This window comes from Diplotaxodon limnothrissa, linkage group LG17, assembly GCF_057381915.1.
Source record: "Diplotaxodon limnothrissa isolate DT_005_m linkage group LG17, D_limnothrissa_male_GT1.1, whole genome shotgun sequence".
Lineage (NCBI taxonomy): Eukaryota > Metazoa > Chordata > Actinopteri > Cichliformes > Cichlidae > Diplotaxodon > Diplotaxodon limnothrissa.
The window spans coordinates 31,833,060-31,849,323 of record NC_140612.1 but is presented as its reverse complement, the minus strand read 5'-3'; the positions used below and the strand labels follow the sequence as shown (position 1 = coordinate 31,849,323).

Genomic DNA, 16,264 nt, shown 5'->3' with positions numbered 1-16,264 from the left:
TAGACATGACTTAAAAATACAATGAAAGTGATCTCTCATCCTCATTCTTAATGAGTTTTCTGTTCCGTAAGCTTCTTTCGTTGCCTGTTTGTTACATCCTCTAGATTACAGCTACCTTGTGGCAACAATTGGCTCTGACCTCTGGAAGCAGAATTAACTTTGCTTGCCTTGGATTCCACTAAAGTCTGTAGCACAGGTCGATTTTCATGTTTGTCTCCCATCAAACATTATTGTCCTGCTGTGTCCAGCTGAAGAAAACAGGCAAGTTGAATAGGTGCAGACTCAACCAGCATTTTCAGATTATCATGTATAAGAAATCACTTGGTTGACTGAGTGTAAGTTTATCCATCAATTTTGTTAATACAACATCTTTCTTTTTCATTGATATTTTTAATTGCCCTGTGTTGGTTAACAATTTTACACAGTGCTCAAGCCTTTTAACTCAGCTTCAACTATTTTTGTGAGTTTCTTAAAAGATGTTTTGTTTTTCTTAATGTATGGTTTACAATTGACTGACAAGATTCCCAATTCGGTCCCTGGAGGAGACACAAATTCCTTTGGCGTTAAATCAATTGTATGAACTGTGGTGTCCTCTTGTAAATAATAGAGCAGGCAAAATAAACTTTTGTACTATAGATTCAAAAGAATCTTTCGTATCTATACTGTGCAATTATAGAATTCCATGGGTTCATTGTTTCTGTCACGCTTTGAATATCCAAGATATTTATCAAGTCGCATTTCCAAGGACGCTGCAAAATTAGCTAATTCTAACAAAGAAAAACAAACAAGCCCAAAAAAATGCCAATTTCATATTTGAAGACGTGGTAGTGCCTATGCAAGGTGAGCAATGAGAAAACGAATAACAATAAAGTTGCAGGATTTATAATCTGAAAGGTGGGTTAGAAGACAACTAAACCCTAATATAGCTGAAGAGGAGGAGGTGAAGTATAGAGTTATTAAACGTCTGATCTATCCTCGATTGAAATGTTTATTAAGAGTCACTTTAGAGTTGTATTTTTCCATTGTTTTGATTCAAATAAGTGCAGACAAAGAACCCTATCTCACTGGGACTCTTAACTCTGCACACACCTCTGACAGTAGCACGTATGAACACAAACAAACTGGCAGCCATACAAGCTTGACCAGAAACATTCAGGGCTGGGTGTTTTTCCCACACAAACTTTGTCCAGTCCAGTGACCTACTACTCATGCTGGAGGAAAGGAAAACACAGATAAAGAGAGGTCTGTATTTACCAACCCCCAATTAACATAAACACACACATGCTCATGCAGACACATGCGCCGCCCTGGCCAGCAGCCCGGCACACAGCCATGCATTTCATCAACAAAGATGAAATCAGATTCTCTATGTGTGTTTGCATGGCCCGAATTACTTTTTCTTTTTCTCTACATGCCAAGCTGCATCGCCCTTCAGTCCTACTTCTTGCTTTCTCATGTGTTTTCTATCACTTCCCTCTCTTAAAGAAATAGCTCAGCCTTTTGGGGAAATATGTTTATTCGCAATCTTCTGCGAGAATTAGATGAAAGGTTCTGGTTCACTGTGCATCAATAAACACAAAGGCTTTGTTCATCACAATCCCTACCACATGCAGCCTCTTAAGTATTGCATATGTTGTTTTTATGCCTATTTTTACGTTAATGCTTTTTCACAGATCTGTGCATATGTGGGTATCTCTATATTTATGTGGCAACAATTTGAGCACAGCACACATCGTGCAGGCTGCAGGCAGCTCAAATATAGTTGAATATAGTTGTAAATGCTGCAGAGAAGCAATACATAATTCCTCGAAAATGTTTTTATGAGAAGGGTGTGTACACAGAGCCTGTGAGAAGACTGGCGTACGGATTTATAAGCCTGGTGTTCATCTCTGATTTATGTTCATCTCTGTGTGTGCATGCATGACTTAAGTGTTGTGAGTTACTGTCCCTGCAGGGAACCCTCGGCATTGGGGGGGGGGTTCCTGCTTTTTCTTGGCAACTATGGCTGGAACAAGTGGATGAAGAACAAAAGTCTGTCACGAAACTCTTGGCCTTAAAGCTCCTATTAATGATTTATTTCTCATGTAAAAATCTGCTCAAATTTTTAAAGATGCTTGTTGGTTACTTTGACAAACAATGTCTTCATGAAATATGTCAAAACAGACGAGTCCTAATATACAAAGACTTTAAATCCCACTGAAGTGGAAGTAAAACGGTGGACTTGTGTGTGTCATGAGAACACTTGTGCCGTACATCTGCCTTTTTTCAGTGTGACACTATAATTGTGGGTTTAGGGAATAGAACAAAACAGGAGACAGACCAACTGGTCCTTGTGTGATAATTTAATTGTTTATATGCAGTAGGATCTAAAGTTTCATCTGGTATCACTCATCTTGCCCTTTTTTTTGTACACATACTCTCTTTAACGCTTTTGAGAGAACCTTTTCTCACACACACACACAAACGAACTCATGCACACATGCACGCTCGCACACAAAAATTGGGCATGGCTCCTTTTAGAACTGTTTTAGATTCAAACTGAGTTATCTGTCATTTCCCCTGCAAAATGAAAAGAAAACACAGTATCCCCCCTGGACAGAGAAGAGAGGAAGAACAAGAATAGAGAGAAATGAAAGGAGGAATAGGGTAACAAGGAAAAATGGAAGAAAAAGATGAGGGAAAGACAGAAAAGGATGGTGGTAAATCACACAGACAAGGACAAGTATGATGTATTTTCTAATTCAAATAATATTTTCAGTGGTAGACGATCAAAGCAGATATGCAGATAATGGGCCCATATCCTGCTTTCAGGTTGTTTCTCTTTCTTATAGTGTTTTATATAGCAAAGTCACAAAGGCTAATGTCAACGCCAAAGGTATTACTCTCACGAACAAAAAACACGGCTGCTGAATCGTTTGCAATGCCATTTTATAAACAGCTTATTTGCATCACTTTTTCCTGCATATGAGAAATTGGTGAGACACAAGATGGTTTGGCTTCCAAAGTAGAAGTACTAGGACTGTAATAAAAAGTGGTTAAAATTTACTCAAGTTTAAAATATACTTTTTGTATTTTAAGTGTCTTAATAACAGTCTTTGTCTTAACTAAAGTAAATCGGGTTGGCTTGCTGTGTAAACTAAAGCATTGGTCTATGAGAGCTGCAAATCATTGCATTCTTTTTTCTTTATATTTTCACAATGTCTCAACTTATTGGAATCGGGGCTTATACAATACGAGTGATTACATGTTTAGTTACCCCTGAAGGCTACCAACTATGTAAGACATTTGCATAATACAGCTGCTTCACTGTTTTGTGTCCAGGCCATGCTGCTAATCTAGTCTCAGCCAAATGTGACAAGAGCAAACACCAGCATTTTCTAGTACACCTGGTATCTGAGGAAATGAAGACCAATTAGATTAATTTATTTTATGATTTTCCGACACTAGTTTGAAACCCATAACCAAGGATTCAGTGTGTACTATTATTACTGTTAAACTACAGTGAAATATAAAATTGGTCTGTTGCATTTCTTCATATCTTCTATCAAGGTCAATCCATCCATCCATCCATCCATCCATCCATCCATCCATCCATCCATCTTCTTAACCACTTCTCCAATTCTGGTCCATGCAGGAGGGGGAGCGGCTGGAGTCTTTCCCAGCTGTCATATTTTAAGAAGAGGGATAACCCTGGACACGTCAACAACAATTCACATCCACATTCACACCTGCAGCTAATTTAGAATAACCAGTTAACAAGAATGCCTTTGGACTGTGGGAAGCAGGAGTACCCAGAGAGAACCCACACAAGCACTGGGAGAACATACAAACTCCACACAGAAGAACATACAAATGCAATCTAGATCTGCATCAGAATTTAATTAGTTCTCTCTTTGTCCAAGTTCCATTACTGCCAAATTTAATAAAAATTTGGCTTAATAGTTGTTGCACAATCGTGCTGACAGATAGACAAACAGCACCGGAAGCTCTGCTTAGCCGCACGTTTTTTCCTTGACCTTGGAGAAGGAATATATCCTTGTAACAGAAGCAATTTTGGAAATGGTCCTGCATGAAAACACTGAATAAACCATTGGCTTCTACAGGAGTCTCTTTTTGTACTGGGTTTGATCTTGTTCTGGTAAAGTAAATAAACAATGAGTTATTTTTCCCTGTTATTGTAGGATATCATTTGACTGCTTTAGCAGCTGAACAAATGTCCTCACATGGTTGACTCAATGACTGCAAGGAGCCCAGGTCCTGTGGCTATCATCACCCCTCAAATCATCACACCATGCTGACAGGTGGTAAGAGTTGTTTCTGCTGATATGCTGTGTTTGTAATGCTGTGCATTATGGCCAAGAATACTGTAACTGAGGTCTTGTGATTTGCTCAGATGCAGCTTCGCAAAGTCCTGTCTTTTTAAGAGAGGAGAGGCATTCCCCTGGTAACCCTTTAAAACAAGCCATACTTGTTCAGTTTTTTCTAATTGTTTGGTCATGAACTTTAACAATTATCATGCTAAGTAAGATCTGTAAAATCTGAGATCTTATTTTAAAAATGTTCTGAGCATTGCATAGTCTGACACCCAAACCAGCAAACTACCAAAACGGCCATGTTTGAACCCAGACATTAGAATTTTTCACCTCTAGTTCCCTTATTTTAAAGAGAGTTTTTAAATTGGGTTTTTGGTTAGATGTCTGTGATTAACAAACGCTTTCACGTTCACATTTAATTCTACAGTTTTATAACTAAATTTAGATTTTTTTATGTCTCCCAGAAAAGGTCTCTGATAATAAGTAGCAAGAGATAAGAGAGGCTTGGATATTCAAGGTTATGACGACAAAAACAATGATTGCGTGTCATCTCTGAAACTGGTGGTATAGTTCATTTATAGACTAACCTTCATCTATGACAATGCCATTTAAACTTCAAAAAATGTGGTTTATAAAAATTATCTTGCTAAAAAAATTTCCTAATCTGTTATCTTCTATCTGTTATCTACCCTATTGCAACTGACAAATCGTTGCTGATGCACCATGTAATAAGCTTTTTAAAAACAAGTCGCTTTGGACAAAGTTGTCACATATTCTGTGCTGTACCATGTAATTACAAGCTACTCACACTCTATTGTACATATCTGGTAAATTACACAACTCTTTCTACTTGCACACATATACAATGGAAAAGAATGTGACCCACAGTTTGGTTACACCTATTACACAACACGAGTCATTAAACAACAACAGTCATTCCATTTCAGTTAAAGATGAGGCTCGGCCGGGCGTCAGATGACGGTTCCTAGAATTACAGAGACATGCATGCACTCTCATACTTCACACCTACACTCAGAATGTAACATTTGCCATGTAGGGGCCAAGAGGTGGTTACACGCACAATCACAGACATGCACACAGACTTGTGTTTCCATAACTTTAGAGGCCATTATACTGATTTACATTTCTAATCAACTGTGTACTCGTAGTATTTAACCTAGCTTTAACCCAACTATGATGGGTTCTTGCTTTTTGAGCCCATAAGGAAGACACTTGTGCAAATAAATGTAGATCTCCCCAATAAGTTATTGCTGTGATTTGGCACTATATAAATAAAATTGAACTGATGTGATGCATAGCTCAAGAAACAAGAAAGACAAAGCATAAACATGCATCAAAAACAAAGTTTTGTGATATAGTCCTTGTTATATAGACACTACAGTAATGTACACTCTGCATATTTTGTTTTGAAGAAGCCAGACTTTCCTGGAATTTTTAATGTGGTCTTGAGCAATAGCTCTCATCTTTTTTATATATATATTTGCTGCTTTTCCACGCGTTTTCAGTCCAGTTCTTGGACCTGATCATTGTCAGATGAATGATTTTGTGTTTACTAAACCAGTGTAACAGACAACCTAATGAAGCAACTTATCTAACAAAGAACTTTATCTTCAGGAACTTTGTTAATAGCCTGTCACAATTTTTTTTCTTTAGTTGAATCTAAAAATCTCAAGATAACACAGTCTGATAGGTGTAAAACAGTATTTATGAGTCAACAAGGAGTTTTCCCAAAGAGTTATTGTCTAGGACTTAAGCAAACTAGTCAAGTGGAGGACAAAAGAAGAGGTGACAGGCCTAAAAAAAAAATCTACAGCAGATGAACCGTATCTGAAAGTCATGTCCTTAAGAAATAGGGGGGGGAAATCCAGCAAAGACCTGACACAGGACTTGAGAGATGCATCTGACCCTTCAGATGATTCATCTACTGTTCACCACAGCCTCAGAAAAGGTCTCAGTAGAAGGGTGGTTGCCAAGAGGCCATTCTTAAGGAAAAGAAACAGGGAGAAAAAGCTGAGGTATGCCAAGTTACAAAACCTGGACTGAATGCAGAAGAATATGGTCAGAATTCGATTCACCACGCAATATCATGGAAAGTATCTGAAAGTGTCTGATTGGCAGGATGTTCCTTTTTCAGCATGATAATGACCCCAAGCACACTGCCAGGGCAGTAAAGTCGCACCTGGACAGAAGAACACACAAGGGAATCCTATCAGCCATGTGAATAATGTTGAGCCTGGACCTCGACATTGTGTAAGCAGTGTCAGATCATCTCGGCAGAGAATGGAACAAAAGGAAGCCAACGTCCAAAAAAGACCTTTGAAAGATGTTCAAGAAGTCTGGAGAATCACTTCTGAAGACTACTTCAAGAAATCAAAGGAGGCTTGCCTAGAAGAGGCAAGGCTGAGTTGAAGAATAAAGGTGATCATACCAAATATTGACTTTCAAGCTAGTTGTAAAACCTGTTTTTGCCTTAGATGATGTATTTTATGTACGTTTGCACGTTTTAATAAACTGTCGCACCTACTAGGGTGACTCAAGAATTTTTCATAGTACTATATAAGACACATGCAGACCTCCCTTATTATATTTAATCTTTGGTAAACTAATATGTATATTACTACTATTTTCTGTGATTGGCGTGCAAGACTTGCTCTGAAGTGACCTTTCTTTCCTGACATCTACCAAAGTCAGTTGATGGCCAGCTCAGGCTTGCTCACATGATTTTACACTTCTCTGAAATAATTCTTATGCCTGTGTTTCAATTTTCACTTTTTGCATTATGTCCTCACACTAAGATATTGATGCCATTTCTATGTCTGTAAAAACACTATGAAAGCTGAATGTCACCACTGAATAAGCTAGAAATCCTTGAAAAAGCATGGAAGGTTTAATCTATAAGTGTAAAATTTAGCAATGTTGGTAACCAAGGAGATCCATGGTGTTGGAAGAACAGCAACATTTTAAGTGTTTACACCAAATTCTAGTCTTTAATGTCTGCTTTAAGGTTATTTTCACTTTATTGATTTCTCCAAGTAATCTTAAGAGCTTGTTCACAATCAAACACTAAAAATAAGAGGGTTTTTTCTAATCACTAAACATACTGTGACCATCCTCCTCGAACAGTGTGGTCATTCTCTTTCTTTGAAACATGAGTGCCAAGCTTGGAGAGGCCGTGTGATTCCTCCTAATTCTGTATTGGCGCTCCACACCCTCTTGCTGTGCTCTATACATAGAGAGTGACTTAGAGGTGTAAAGCTTTCACACCATGGAAATAGATTCATCATGACAGGCTCACAGAGACACTGAATGAAAGCCTCATAGATCTAATTTCAGAAAATAATATGCTTCTCTTTGGGGAAGCTCTCACTCTGAAGCTATGCTACTGCATTATATCAGGATATTGTGACGATGTCATGAACTCAAAGACCAAGAAATCCTTCTGGGTAATAATTCTGTATCAACAGTCCTGTTTTATTCCACAGTAGCATATATGAATCTAAATCTCAACCAAAAAGATCCCAGCAATTCCTCAGCTCTACTACCTTATTGTGGATAACATTATGGAGGCCTGGAGCCTATTCTAGGAGCAGGGATAGGTCAGTAGGTAGAGTAGTTTCTCCATGATTGGAAGGTCGGGGGTTCGAATCCACTGAACGGCTACCCTGAGCAAGGTACCGTCCCTACTCACTGCTCCCCGGGCGCTTGCTTAGTGGCTGCCCACTGCTTCACTGAGTGAATGGGTCAAATGCAGAGAAAAACAAGTAATTTCCCCACGGGGATCAATAAAGTATACATTATTATTATTCTAGATGACACTGAGCAGGAGGTGAGGTAAAGCCTGGACAGGTGACTACATGGATGACCACCTACTGCCTATATCAAGCTCAATTTATAGCTATTTTTTTAATCACATGACAAAGATATTCTGAGTGTGTCTTGAGACAAATTCAGATGATGGTCAGATGTTTGCTCCGTAAACACTAAAAGCACTGTGTGTATATCTGACAACCCTTATTTGCCAACATTTTTCATTATTCAATTCAATGATGCAATTTTTTGCTCTTGTCGCTGCTGATGACTGCAACTCGCTGAGCCTGGTTTCGCTGGTTATTTTCCCCTGTTAAAAGAGAGCTTTTCTTTCCCACAGTCACAAAGTGCTTGCACAGAAAATTTAATCTGATTGTTGGGGTATTTACTAGAATACTGTAAAGTATAAAGTACCTTGATGCAAGTGTTTTGATTTTAAACTGGCTGTTGGCACAACACAACAAATACATATGACATGAATAAAGGCATTAGCATTAGTCATATACACACAGACCACAAGTTTGAGCTGGCATAACATACGGGATGCATATTGTGCTGAAAGAGTGAGTTCTTAAACACACGCTTCCTTAAACACGCATTCATGTGCACGCATGCTTTGGTAAACTTGTTTCTGCTTTACTGAAGATCCCACATTTCCCTCCTTGTGTCTGTCATCATATAATTATGCCACTATGGTTCAAATGAATAGTTCCGGGGAGGACTTGACATCTGCAGATATACATTATAGTGATGTTATTATCACTGGAGTCACTATAGTGGCAGAACGTGGCCAAATGGTACTGTACAGGTTCTCAGCTTATCCAAACAAGTCTTTTTCTTCTCTCTCTTCAAGCCTTCCTGTCTTATTAGTTGCTGCTAATATATTCACATTCATTCCTATTCATAACCCGTGCTACAGATATGGTGAATACCATTTCAATAAACTGTAACATTGTTCTCTGTTTAACTGTTATCAGATTACGACTTATCAAAACAGAACTGGTGAAAAGTCAAAGAGTGTGTTATGAATCTCAGTTTTATGAATAAACAGTACAAGCATTCATGCTACATTTGGATGTGGTTAGCGGGCAGATAACCTATGAGATAGAATAAAGTTGTCGCTAATGTGATAACAGTAGGGGGTCACCGAAAAGGACATTTACTGTCTGCGTTGAAAAAGCATGCATTTCCAAAAATGTATGTACAAAAAGAAGCAAACAGCACTTTATTTAAGATCCAGAATTCTGCTTATCTCATTGAGAATTTTACACACATCATTTACATACCAAAATGATGTATATACAATAAATTTATATGTAATATGGACATTTACATATGCTGATGAACTGAGCGAATACCCTGTCTTCCACATCTATCACTGTCTCACACACACTCACGCACACAAACACACACAGCTTGTCTTAAGTAATCCCACTTTGTTCACTGGAGACTGTGTAGCTAAAAATACTGTGCCAGTAACTGATAGCTCTACTGGTTGATGTGGAGGAACCCTGTTACCTCTATTACAGACCAGCAGAAGACACCAGGAACAGTTATGTAAATATCTATAACTTCTGTGAAATTGAGGCAGATGATTATTTGAAAAAAGAAGCTTCAATCTTTTTGAATAAAATCCAAAATATTTGTGAATAAACTAAATGTAGCTTAAATTCGTGTGTAAAGTATGGGAATATCAAAAAATAAATGCAACCTCTAAAAACTCCAATTATACTACGACCCCTTTTCTATCTCTATATTCGTGCATACCTGTTTCTTTGACCCACAGCTACTTTAAAAGGTATTATTAACCTTTGCACCCAGGCCCTAATTGATATTTGATGGATGCTGTAGTTGTGTCTTAGTCTTGGGATCGAGTACAGGCACTTAACCTAACCAAGAGAACCACAGGGCAGCCTTTTGATCCTCAGCTCTCACACAGGCAGAACATACCACAGCTTTGTGTTAAAGCCAAGATAGAAGCAATGATTCAGAGTAACAAACTCTCAGGACTAAGAAAAAAGTCAGATTAAAGAGTGAGGGAAATAGGAACTAAGGAAGAGGGTGAAATAAAAGGAAGGCAGATAGGAAGGCAATGCTTTTGCTTAATAAAATAAGCAATTCATCTATAGTTATTTATAAGTTTTTCTGCCTTTTTAAGTATACTAACCTGAAGGGGCCCGCTGGCTGGCATGGTGGATCTCAGCGATGTCAGGTCGATGTCTCGGCCCTGCTCTCCTCTCTCGGTCTTTCCCATTCCCTGCATAATGAGGCCCGTTGAGGAGCAAGCAACTAAACACAGTACACCCTTGAATGCTACTCTCACAGCAGTGAAAATACTAATGCAAGAGCGGCAGTGGTCGTTGTGAAGGGAAATCACCCTGGACGCCAGGCACAAGGCAAGCCCAGGGTGGACAACAGAGGGACAAACAAACAGCTTATTCAGCCTACCCTGGTCTCTCTCCCTGTGCCTGACTCTCGCTTTGCACTCTTTCAGTTTCCCACTGTCTTTTTTTTTTTGCCAGTATTCTCTCCTTTAATCTATTAAAAAATTCTAAAAGGCTCGAAAACAAATACATATTTTGTGTGTCTATTTGTGCCTGTTTGCACAACAAACGCATTGCTGTATTTCTGTCAAATTAACTGAGGTCAGGTGTGCTCCCAGTAAAGCACTGAGGCTTCATTGTTGGGAGTTTGCAGCTTTTTAAATTCAAGGAGCCCAGGCTCTGTGAAACTATGCTCCATACTACACTCAACAAAAATATAAACGCAACACCTTTGTTGCTGCTCCCATTCCCCATGGGATGGACGTAGAGACCTAAAATTCATTCCACATACACAATATAACCATCCCTCCCAAACAGTGGTCACAAATCAGTCCAAATGTGTGGTAGTGGGCACATCTGCTATATTGAGATAATCCATCCCACCTCACAGGTGTGCCACATCAGGATGCTGATCTGACATCATGAGTAGTGCACAGGTGTACCTCAGACTGCCCACAACAAAAGGCCACCCTGGAATGTGCAGTTTTTTGCGCTATTGGGGGTCTGGGGACCCAGAACCGGTCAGTATCTGGTGTGACCACCATTTGCCTCATGCAGTGCAACACATCGTCGCATGGAGTCTATCAGATTGTCAATTGTGGCCTGTGGAATGTTGGTCCACTCCACTTCAATGGCTGTGCGAGGTTGTTGGATATTCGTGGGAACTGGTACACGCTGTCGTATACGCCGGTCAAGCACATCCCGAACATGCTCAATGGGTGACATGTCCGGTGAGTATGCTGGCCATGCAAGAACTGGGACATTCTCAGCTGCCATCTGCCCTGAACAATGTGAACCATGATTCATCCGTGAAGCGCACACCTCTCCAACGTGCCAGACGCCATCGAATGTGAGCATTTGCCCACACAAGTCTGTTACGGCGACGAGCTGGAGTCAGGTCAAGACCCCGATGAGGACGACGGACATGCAGTTGAGTGTCCCTGAGACGGTTTCTGACAGTTTGTGCAGAAATTGTTTGGTTGTGCAAACCAATTGTTCCAGCAGCTGTCTGGGTGGCTGGTCTCAGACGATCTTGGAGGTGAACCTGCTGGATGTGGAGGTCCTGGGCTGGTGTGGTTACACGAGGTCTGCGGTTGTGAGGCCGGTTGGATGTGCTGCCATATTCTCTGGAACGCCTGTGGAGACGGCTTATGGTTGAGAAATGAACATTCAATGCACGGGCGACAGATCTGGTTGACATTTCTGCTGTCAGCATGCCAATTGCACGCTCCCTCATTGCTTGTTGCATCTGTGGCATTTTGCTGTGAGATAAAACTGCACATTCCAGGGTGGCCTTTTGTTGTGGGCAGTCTGAGGTACACCTGTGCACTACTCATGATGTCAGATCAGCATCCTGATGTGGCACACCTGTGAGGTGGGATGGATTATCTCAATATAGCAGATGTGCCCACTACCACACATTTGGACTGATTTGTGACCACTGTTTGGGAGGGATGGTTATATTGTGTATGTGGAATGAATTTTAGGTCTCTACGTCCATCCCATGGGGAATGGGAGCAGTAACAAAGGTGTTGCGTTTATATTTTTGTTGAGTGTATATTATGTGGACACAGGCCATATAATTTCAACATGCAGCTATCTCAAAAACTGGACACGTTATACCAAAACTATCTGCTTGGCTGCAGACTACTATTGATGAGTGAAATGCTTTGCTACTCTCAAGGTTAACTTTGTAACATTTTTCATACCACTTAAGAAATATTAGGCTTTCCACAACTGTTTTGGTTGCCTCTAACAGCCTGTGTATTGATTTCCATTCAGCCTATTTTACCACATAACATCAGAGTCCCTTTACATAATTCACCTCCTCTCCCCACCTACAACACTTAAAGTAAGAAACATAAACAACGACTTATAATGACTTGACAAAATGATAAAGTGAGTCTACTAATTAGTGACGTCAGTAAAGAAATACAACAAAAATTACATTACAAACTCCACATAGTTAATAATTATGTGACATGAGGTAATACCTTGCTGGTGACAATGTTAGCAAAAAATAAGCTAAGTTTAGCCAGCTAGCTGCTATGTTAGCTAACAGGTGATTGACTGTAGTTGACTTAAAATCGCATTTTTATTCATTTAAATGAATACAAATGAGTCATTTATTGACATTGACAGTGATTTTTTTTGTTGGTTAACTGTGAAGCTTTAAAAGCAGCTTTATGTTACAACAAATGACAAGTCTAATGACAACCCTAAAAAGATTATCACCCAAAGGTGCAACTTACGTCTTAGCTCTCTGTTAATCATTCTCCAGCCTGACACTTTTTATTGGTTAGAATTTGTTTTGGGGTTGTTGTTTTTTACAGGCAGCTACAATTTTTATGATCATTTAAATATTAAAGACTTTTGTGTAAATTTAGGTGTGACTCCATCCAATAGCCCAGACATATTAAAATATTGTTGCCAGATAAATATCCAACAAATAAACAGGCCAGCTTTCTAATCTGTGCTAAATCTAAATCCATCTATATAGTACCTAAAACATACTGTAAATAAAAGAATCATCCAAAATGTGACAGTCCCAGCCCATTTTAAACTCTAGTCAAGAAAAACTTACACTGAAAAATTCTGACTTTAAATTTAGCCCAGCTGGCTTACAGATTACTCTCGATATGTTACCCATTAGTATCTGTTCAGATCCAAAGATACACTAGCTGGCGACCATTTAGGACTAGAACAACAAAACTTTTATAATGTAAAAAAACAGGTTTATTATAGTACATAATTTAATGGCCTCTGTTAGAGCTTGACTGAGAAATACAGGAACTGAAAAAGGCACCAAAAATAACCCTCCATAAACAAATACAGCAACGGCACAAACTTATGATCTGTTGTTATTTTACTTCTCTTTCTTTCTCACTCATACGTATTTAACTCAACAAAGCAAGTGTTTTCTTCTCTCTTTTTTTAAAGACATTAACATTCAAGGTCAAAAATAACTAAATAAACTGCTCTAAACACAAATCCTCAAAAATCTCAGAAGGGAAGAGTTTCATTGTGTGAAGTGAGAGAACATAGCACACAGCAAATTCAGAAACAATGTAGCAATACAAAAAAACTGAGATATTTTACTGTTTCATGGAAAATTTTCAATCATTTTGAACAACAGATCTAAAAAAAAGGTTGAGACCAGACAATAAAAGGCTGGTAAGTAAGTGCTACTAAAAAGAAAGAGCTGTAGGAACCTTTTGAACTATCCATCCATCCATCCATCCATTCGCTTCCGCTTGTCCTTTTCAGGGTCGCTGGAGCCTATCCCAGCTGTCATAGGGCGAGAGGCGGGGTACACCCTGGACAGGTCGCCAGTCTGTCGCAGGGCCAACACACAGGGACAGACAACCATTCGCACTCACATTCATACCTAGTGACAATTTGGATTATCCAATTAACCTATCCCCACAAGCTGCATGTCTTTGGACGGTGGGAGGAAGCCGGAGTACCCGGAGAGAACCCACGCAAACACGGGGAGAACATGCAAACTCCACACAGAAAGACCCCGGCCTGATGTTGGAATTGAACTCAGGACCTTCTTGCTGTGCGGCAACAGTGCTAACCACCGTGCCACCGTGCTGCCTACCTTTTGAACTAATTAGATTAATTGGTTACAGGTTATTAACATGATTGGATATAAAAACGCATCCAGGTTTCTCAGAAGTAAAGATAGAAGTTAGTTCACAAGACTGCAAAAACCTTTCTGTAATTTGTGGAACAAGATGAACATTTTTAAGTGTAAAATAATGAAAAGAGTTTGAACACAGCATCTACAGTACCTAATATCATCAAAATAATGTGGCCAAATCTCTGTGCTCAAAGGCAAAAAATATATATTGCATAGTCGTGATCTTCAGTCCTCAGGTAGCACTACATCGAAAACAGGGATGATTCTTTGATCAAAATCACAGCACTTTGAGTAATCACTGTATGTCAACACAGTTTACCGTGCCATCTACAAAGCGCTATCATGCACAGAGGAGGCCGTACATGAACATCATCCAGAAATGTCTGTGGGCCAAAGCTCAATAAAATCAACTGAGGCAAATTGGAACGCTCTTCAAAACTAAAGATGAGAGAGACCTGCCTTCAGTTCAAAACCATATGGAATTAGCATCTTACACTGGAAAGGCAAAATGAGTGCTGAAAGGCAGATACAGGTTTTAGAGCAACATACACTCCCATCCAGGCTCTCCTTTTTAGGGAAAACCTTGCATATTTCAGCAAGATAATGCTAATGTAACTGCATCTGTTACAGCAGCATGGCTTCATAGGAGAAAGTGACTGTCTGCAGTCCTGACCTTTCACCAACTGCAAACATTTGGCACATCATGAAACGAAAAATAGCCTGACGTTGTAAACAAAGATGTCCTTTAGGAGCAGTCGCCACACTAACATGCTTGAAACTGAAACTAACACCAGAGATAAATCAGATGACATTTAATTAAAATAAAAGGACAATACAACCACTGAATGGTTGTGTCAGCATTACTAGAATTATTATGCAATATATCTTTGCTACAGAGCTTTTCCTCTCAAATTTTAGATATGTGTCAGTGTGGTTAAAAGCAGAAATATCTTCCCTTTCACTTCTTTTTTAGTTTGCTGCTTTCAGCTTCCAGGAACTGTACTAATCTCAGCTGACACTGTCCGAGGAATTATTTTTGCTTCTGTGGTTTTCCAGAATTAAACATCTGTCGTCTTTAAGGGATTTGGAGATGAATAGTAATTATTTAACAGCCTGAAATGGGCTACTTGACTTATGTGAAGTTTGTTGGCCCATTTAAGTAATAGATTCCAAGTTAATCCGTAAATGAGAGGTTAAAAGCCAACTGTTGTGCCCACAAGTTTTTTTAAAATTCCGTAATCGTTCCTAGAAACCACTGTTTACACGAGACATCTCATTACTCAGCCAAACCTTTTCATTCTTCGGTTCCTAGAAACAGAGAGTCTTTGGACTGTGCCAGCTAGAGAGCACGCTGACTTTAACCCAGTTCTTGCTTAAAATAATACCTGCTGTGGAGACAAAATAGTTCCACTTATGGGCTAAAATCTTTACTTACTGCCATGGTTTACAGAGACCTACAGTGGGTTTTTGACCAGCAGCTAAATGTGTAATCCCTCTCAAAAATAGTGTTTCACTGTAAAGATAAAATGGCACTTTATGGAGAAGCTTCTTGAGTTCAAACCTTCAACAAGGAGGTTTTTAACTACTGAATGTGCAAATGGGAACTAAAGAGCAGTTAGCGCTTAAGCTCATGTGTTTCATTTTGCTTCAGTAATCCCAGAGCTTTGTGCTGCTTTAGCTCTTCATGTAGCAGTTTAGCTTGACTGTAAACAATGCTGTATGAAGGTGTTGCTTTCTTTACTTAAAGTGGGATCTGTGCTCCTCCCCAGAGTATTTTAGAGGTATTTACTTCCCTTTCCAAATTCATAATAGAATTACAAAAGAGGGCTGAATTTTGTACACATTCTAAACCACCTTAAGGCAAATGCGATATGTGATAGTGGATTAGATAGATAAGACTGACTTGACTCGACTTGACTTGTTGTGAATCACTT

General features: G+C 39.3%; 1 protein-coding gene across 1 annotated transcript in view; it reads right to left on the bottom strand.

Moving 5' to 3' along the window:
* The window catches only part of LOC146615256 (ninjurin-2-like), a 34,208-nt gene extending 23,804 nt beyond the window's left edge, over window positions 1–10,404 (bottom strand). The window contains exon 1 of the mRNA XM_085376592.1: window positions 10,309–10,404. Coding sequence (XP_085232718.1) covers window positions 10,309–10,404 — 96 coding nt within the window. The remainder of the gene's footprint in view (window positions 1–10,308) is intronic.
* Between the last annotated feature and the right edge of the window lie 5,860 nt (window positions 10,405–16,264).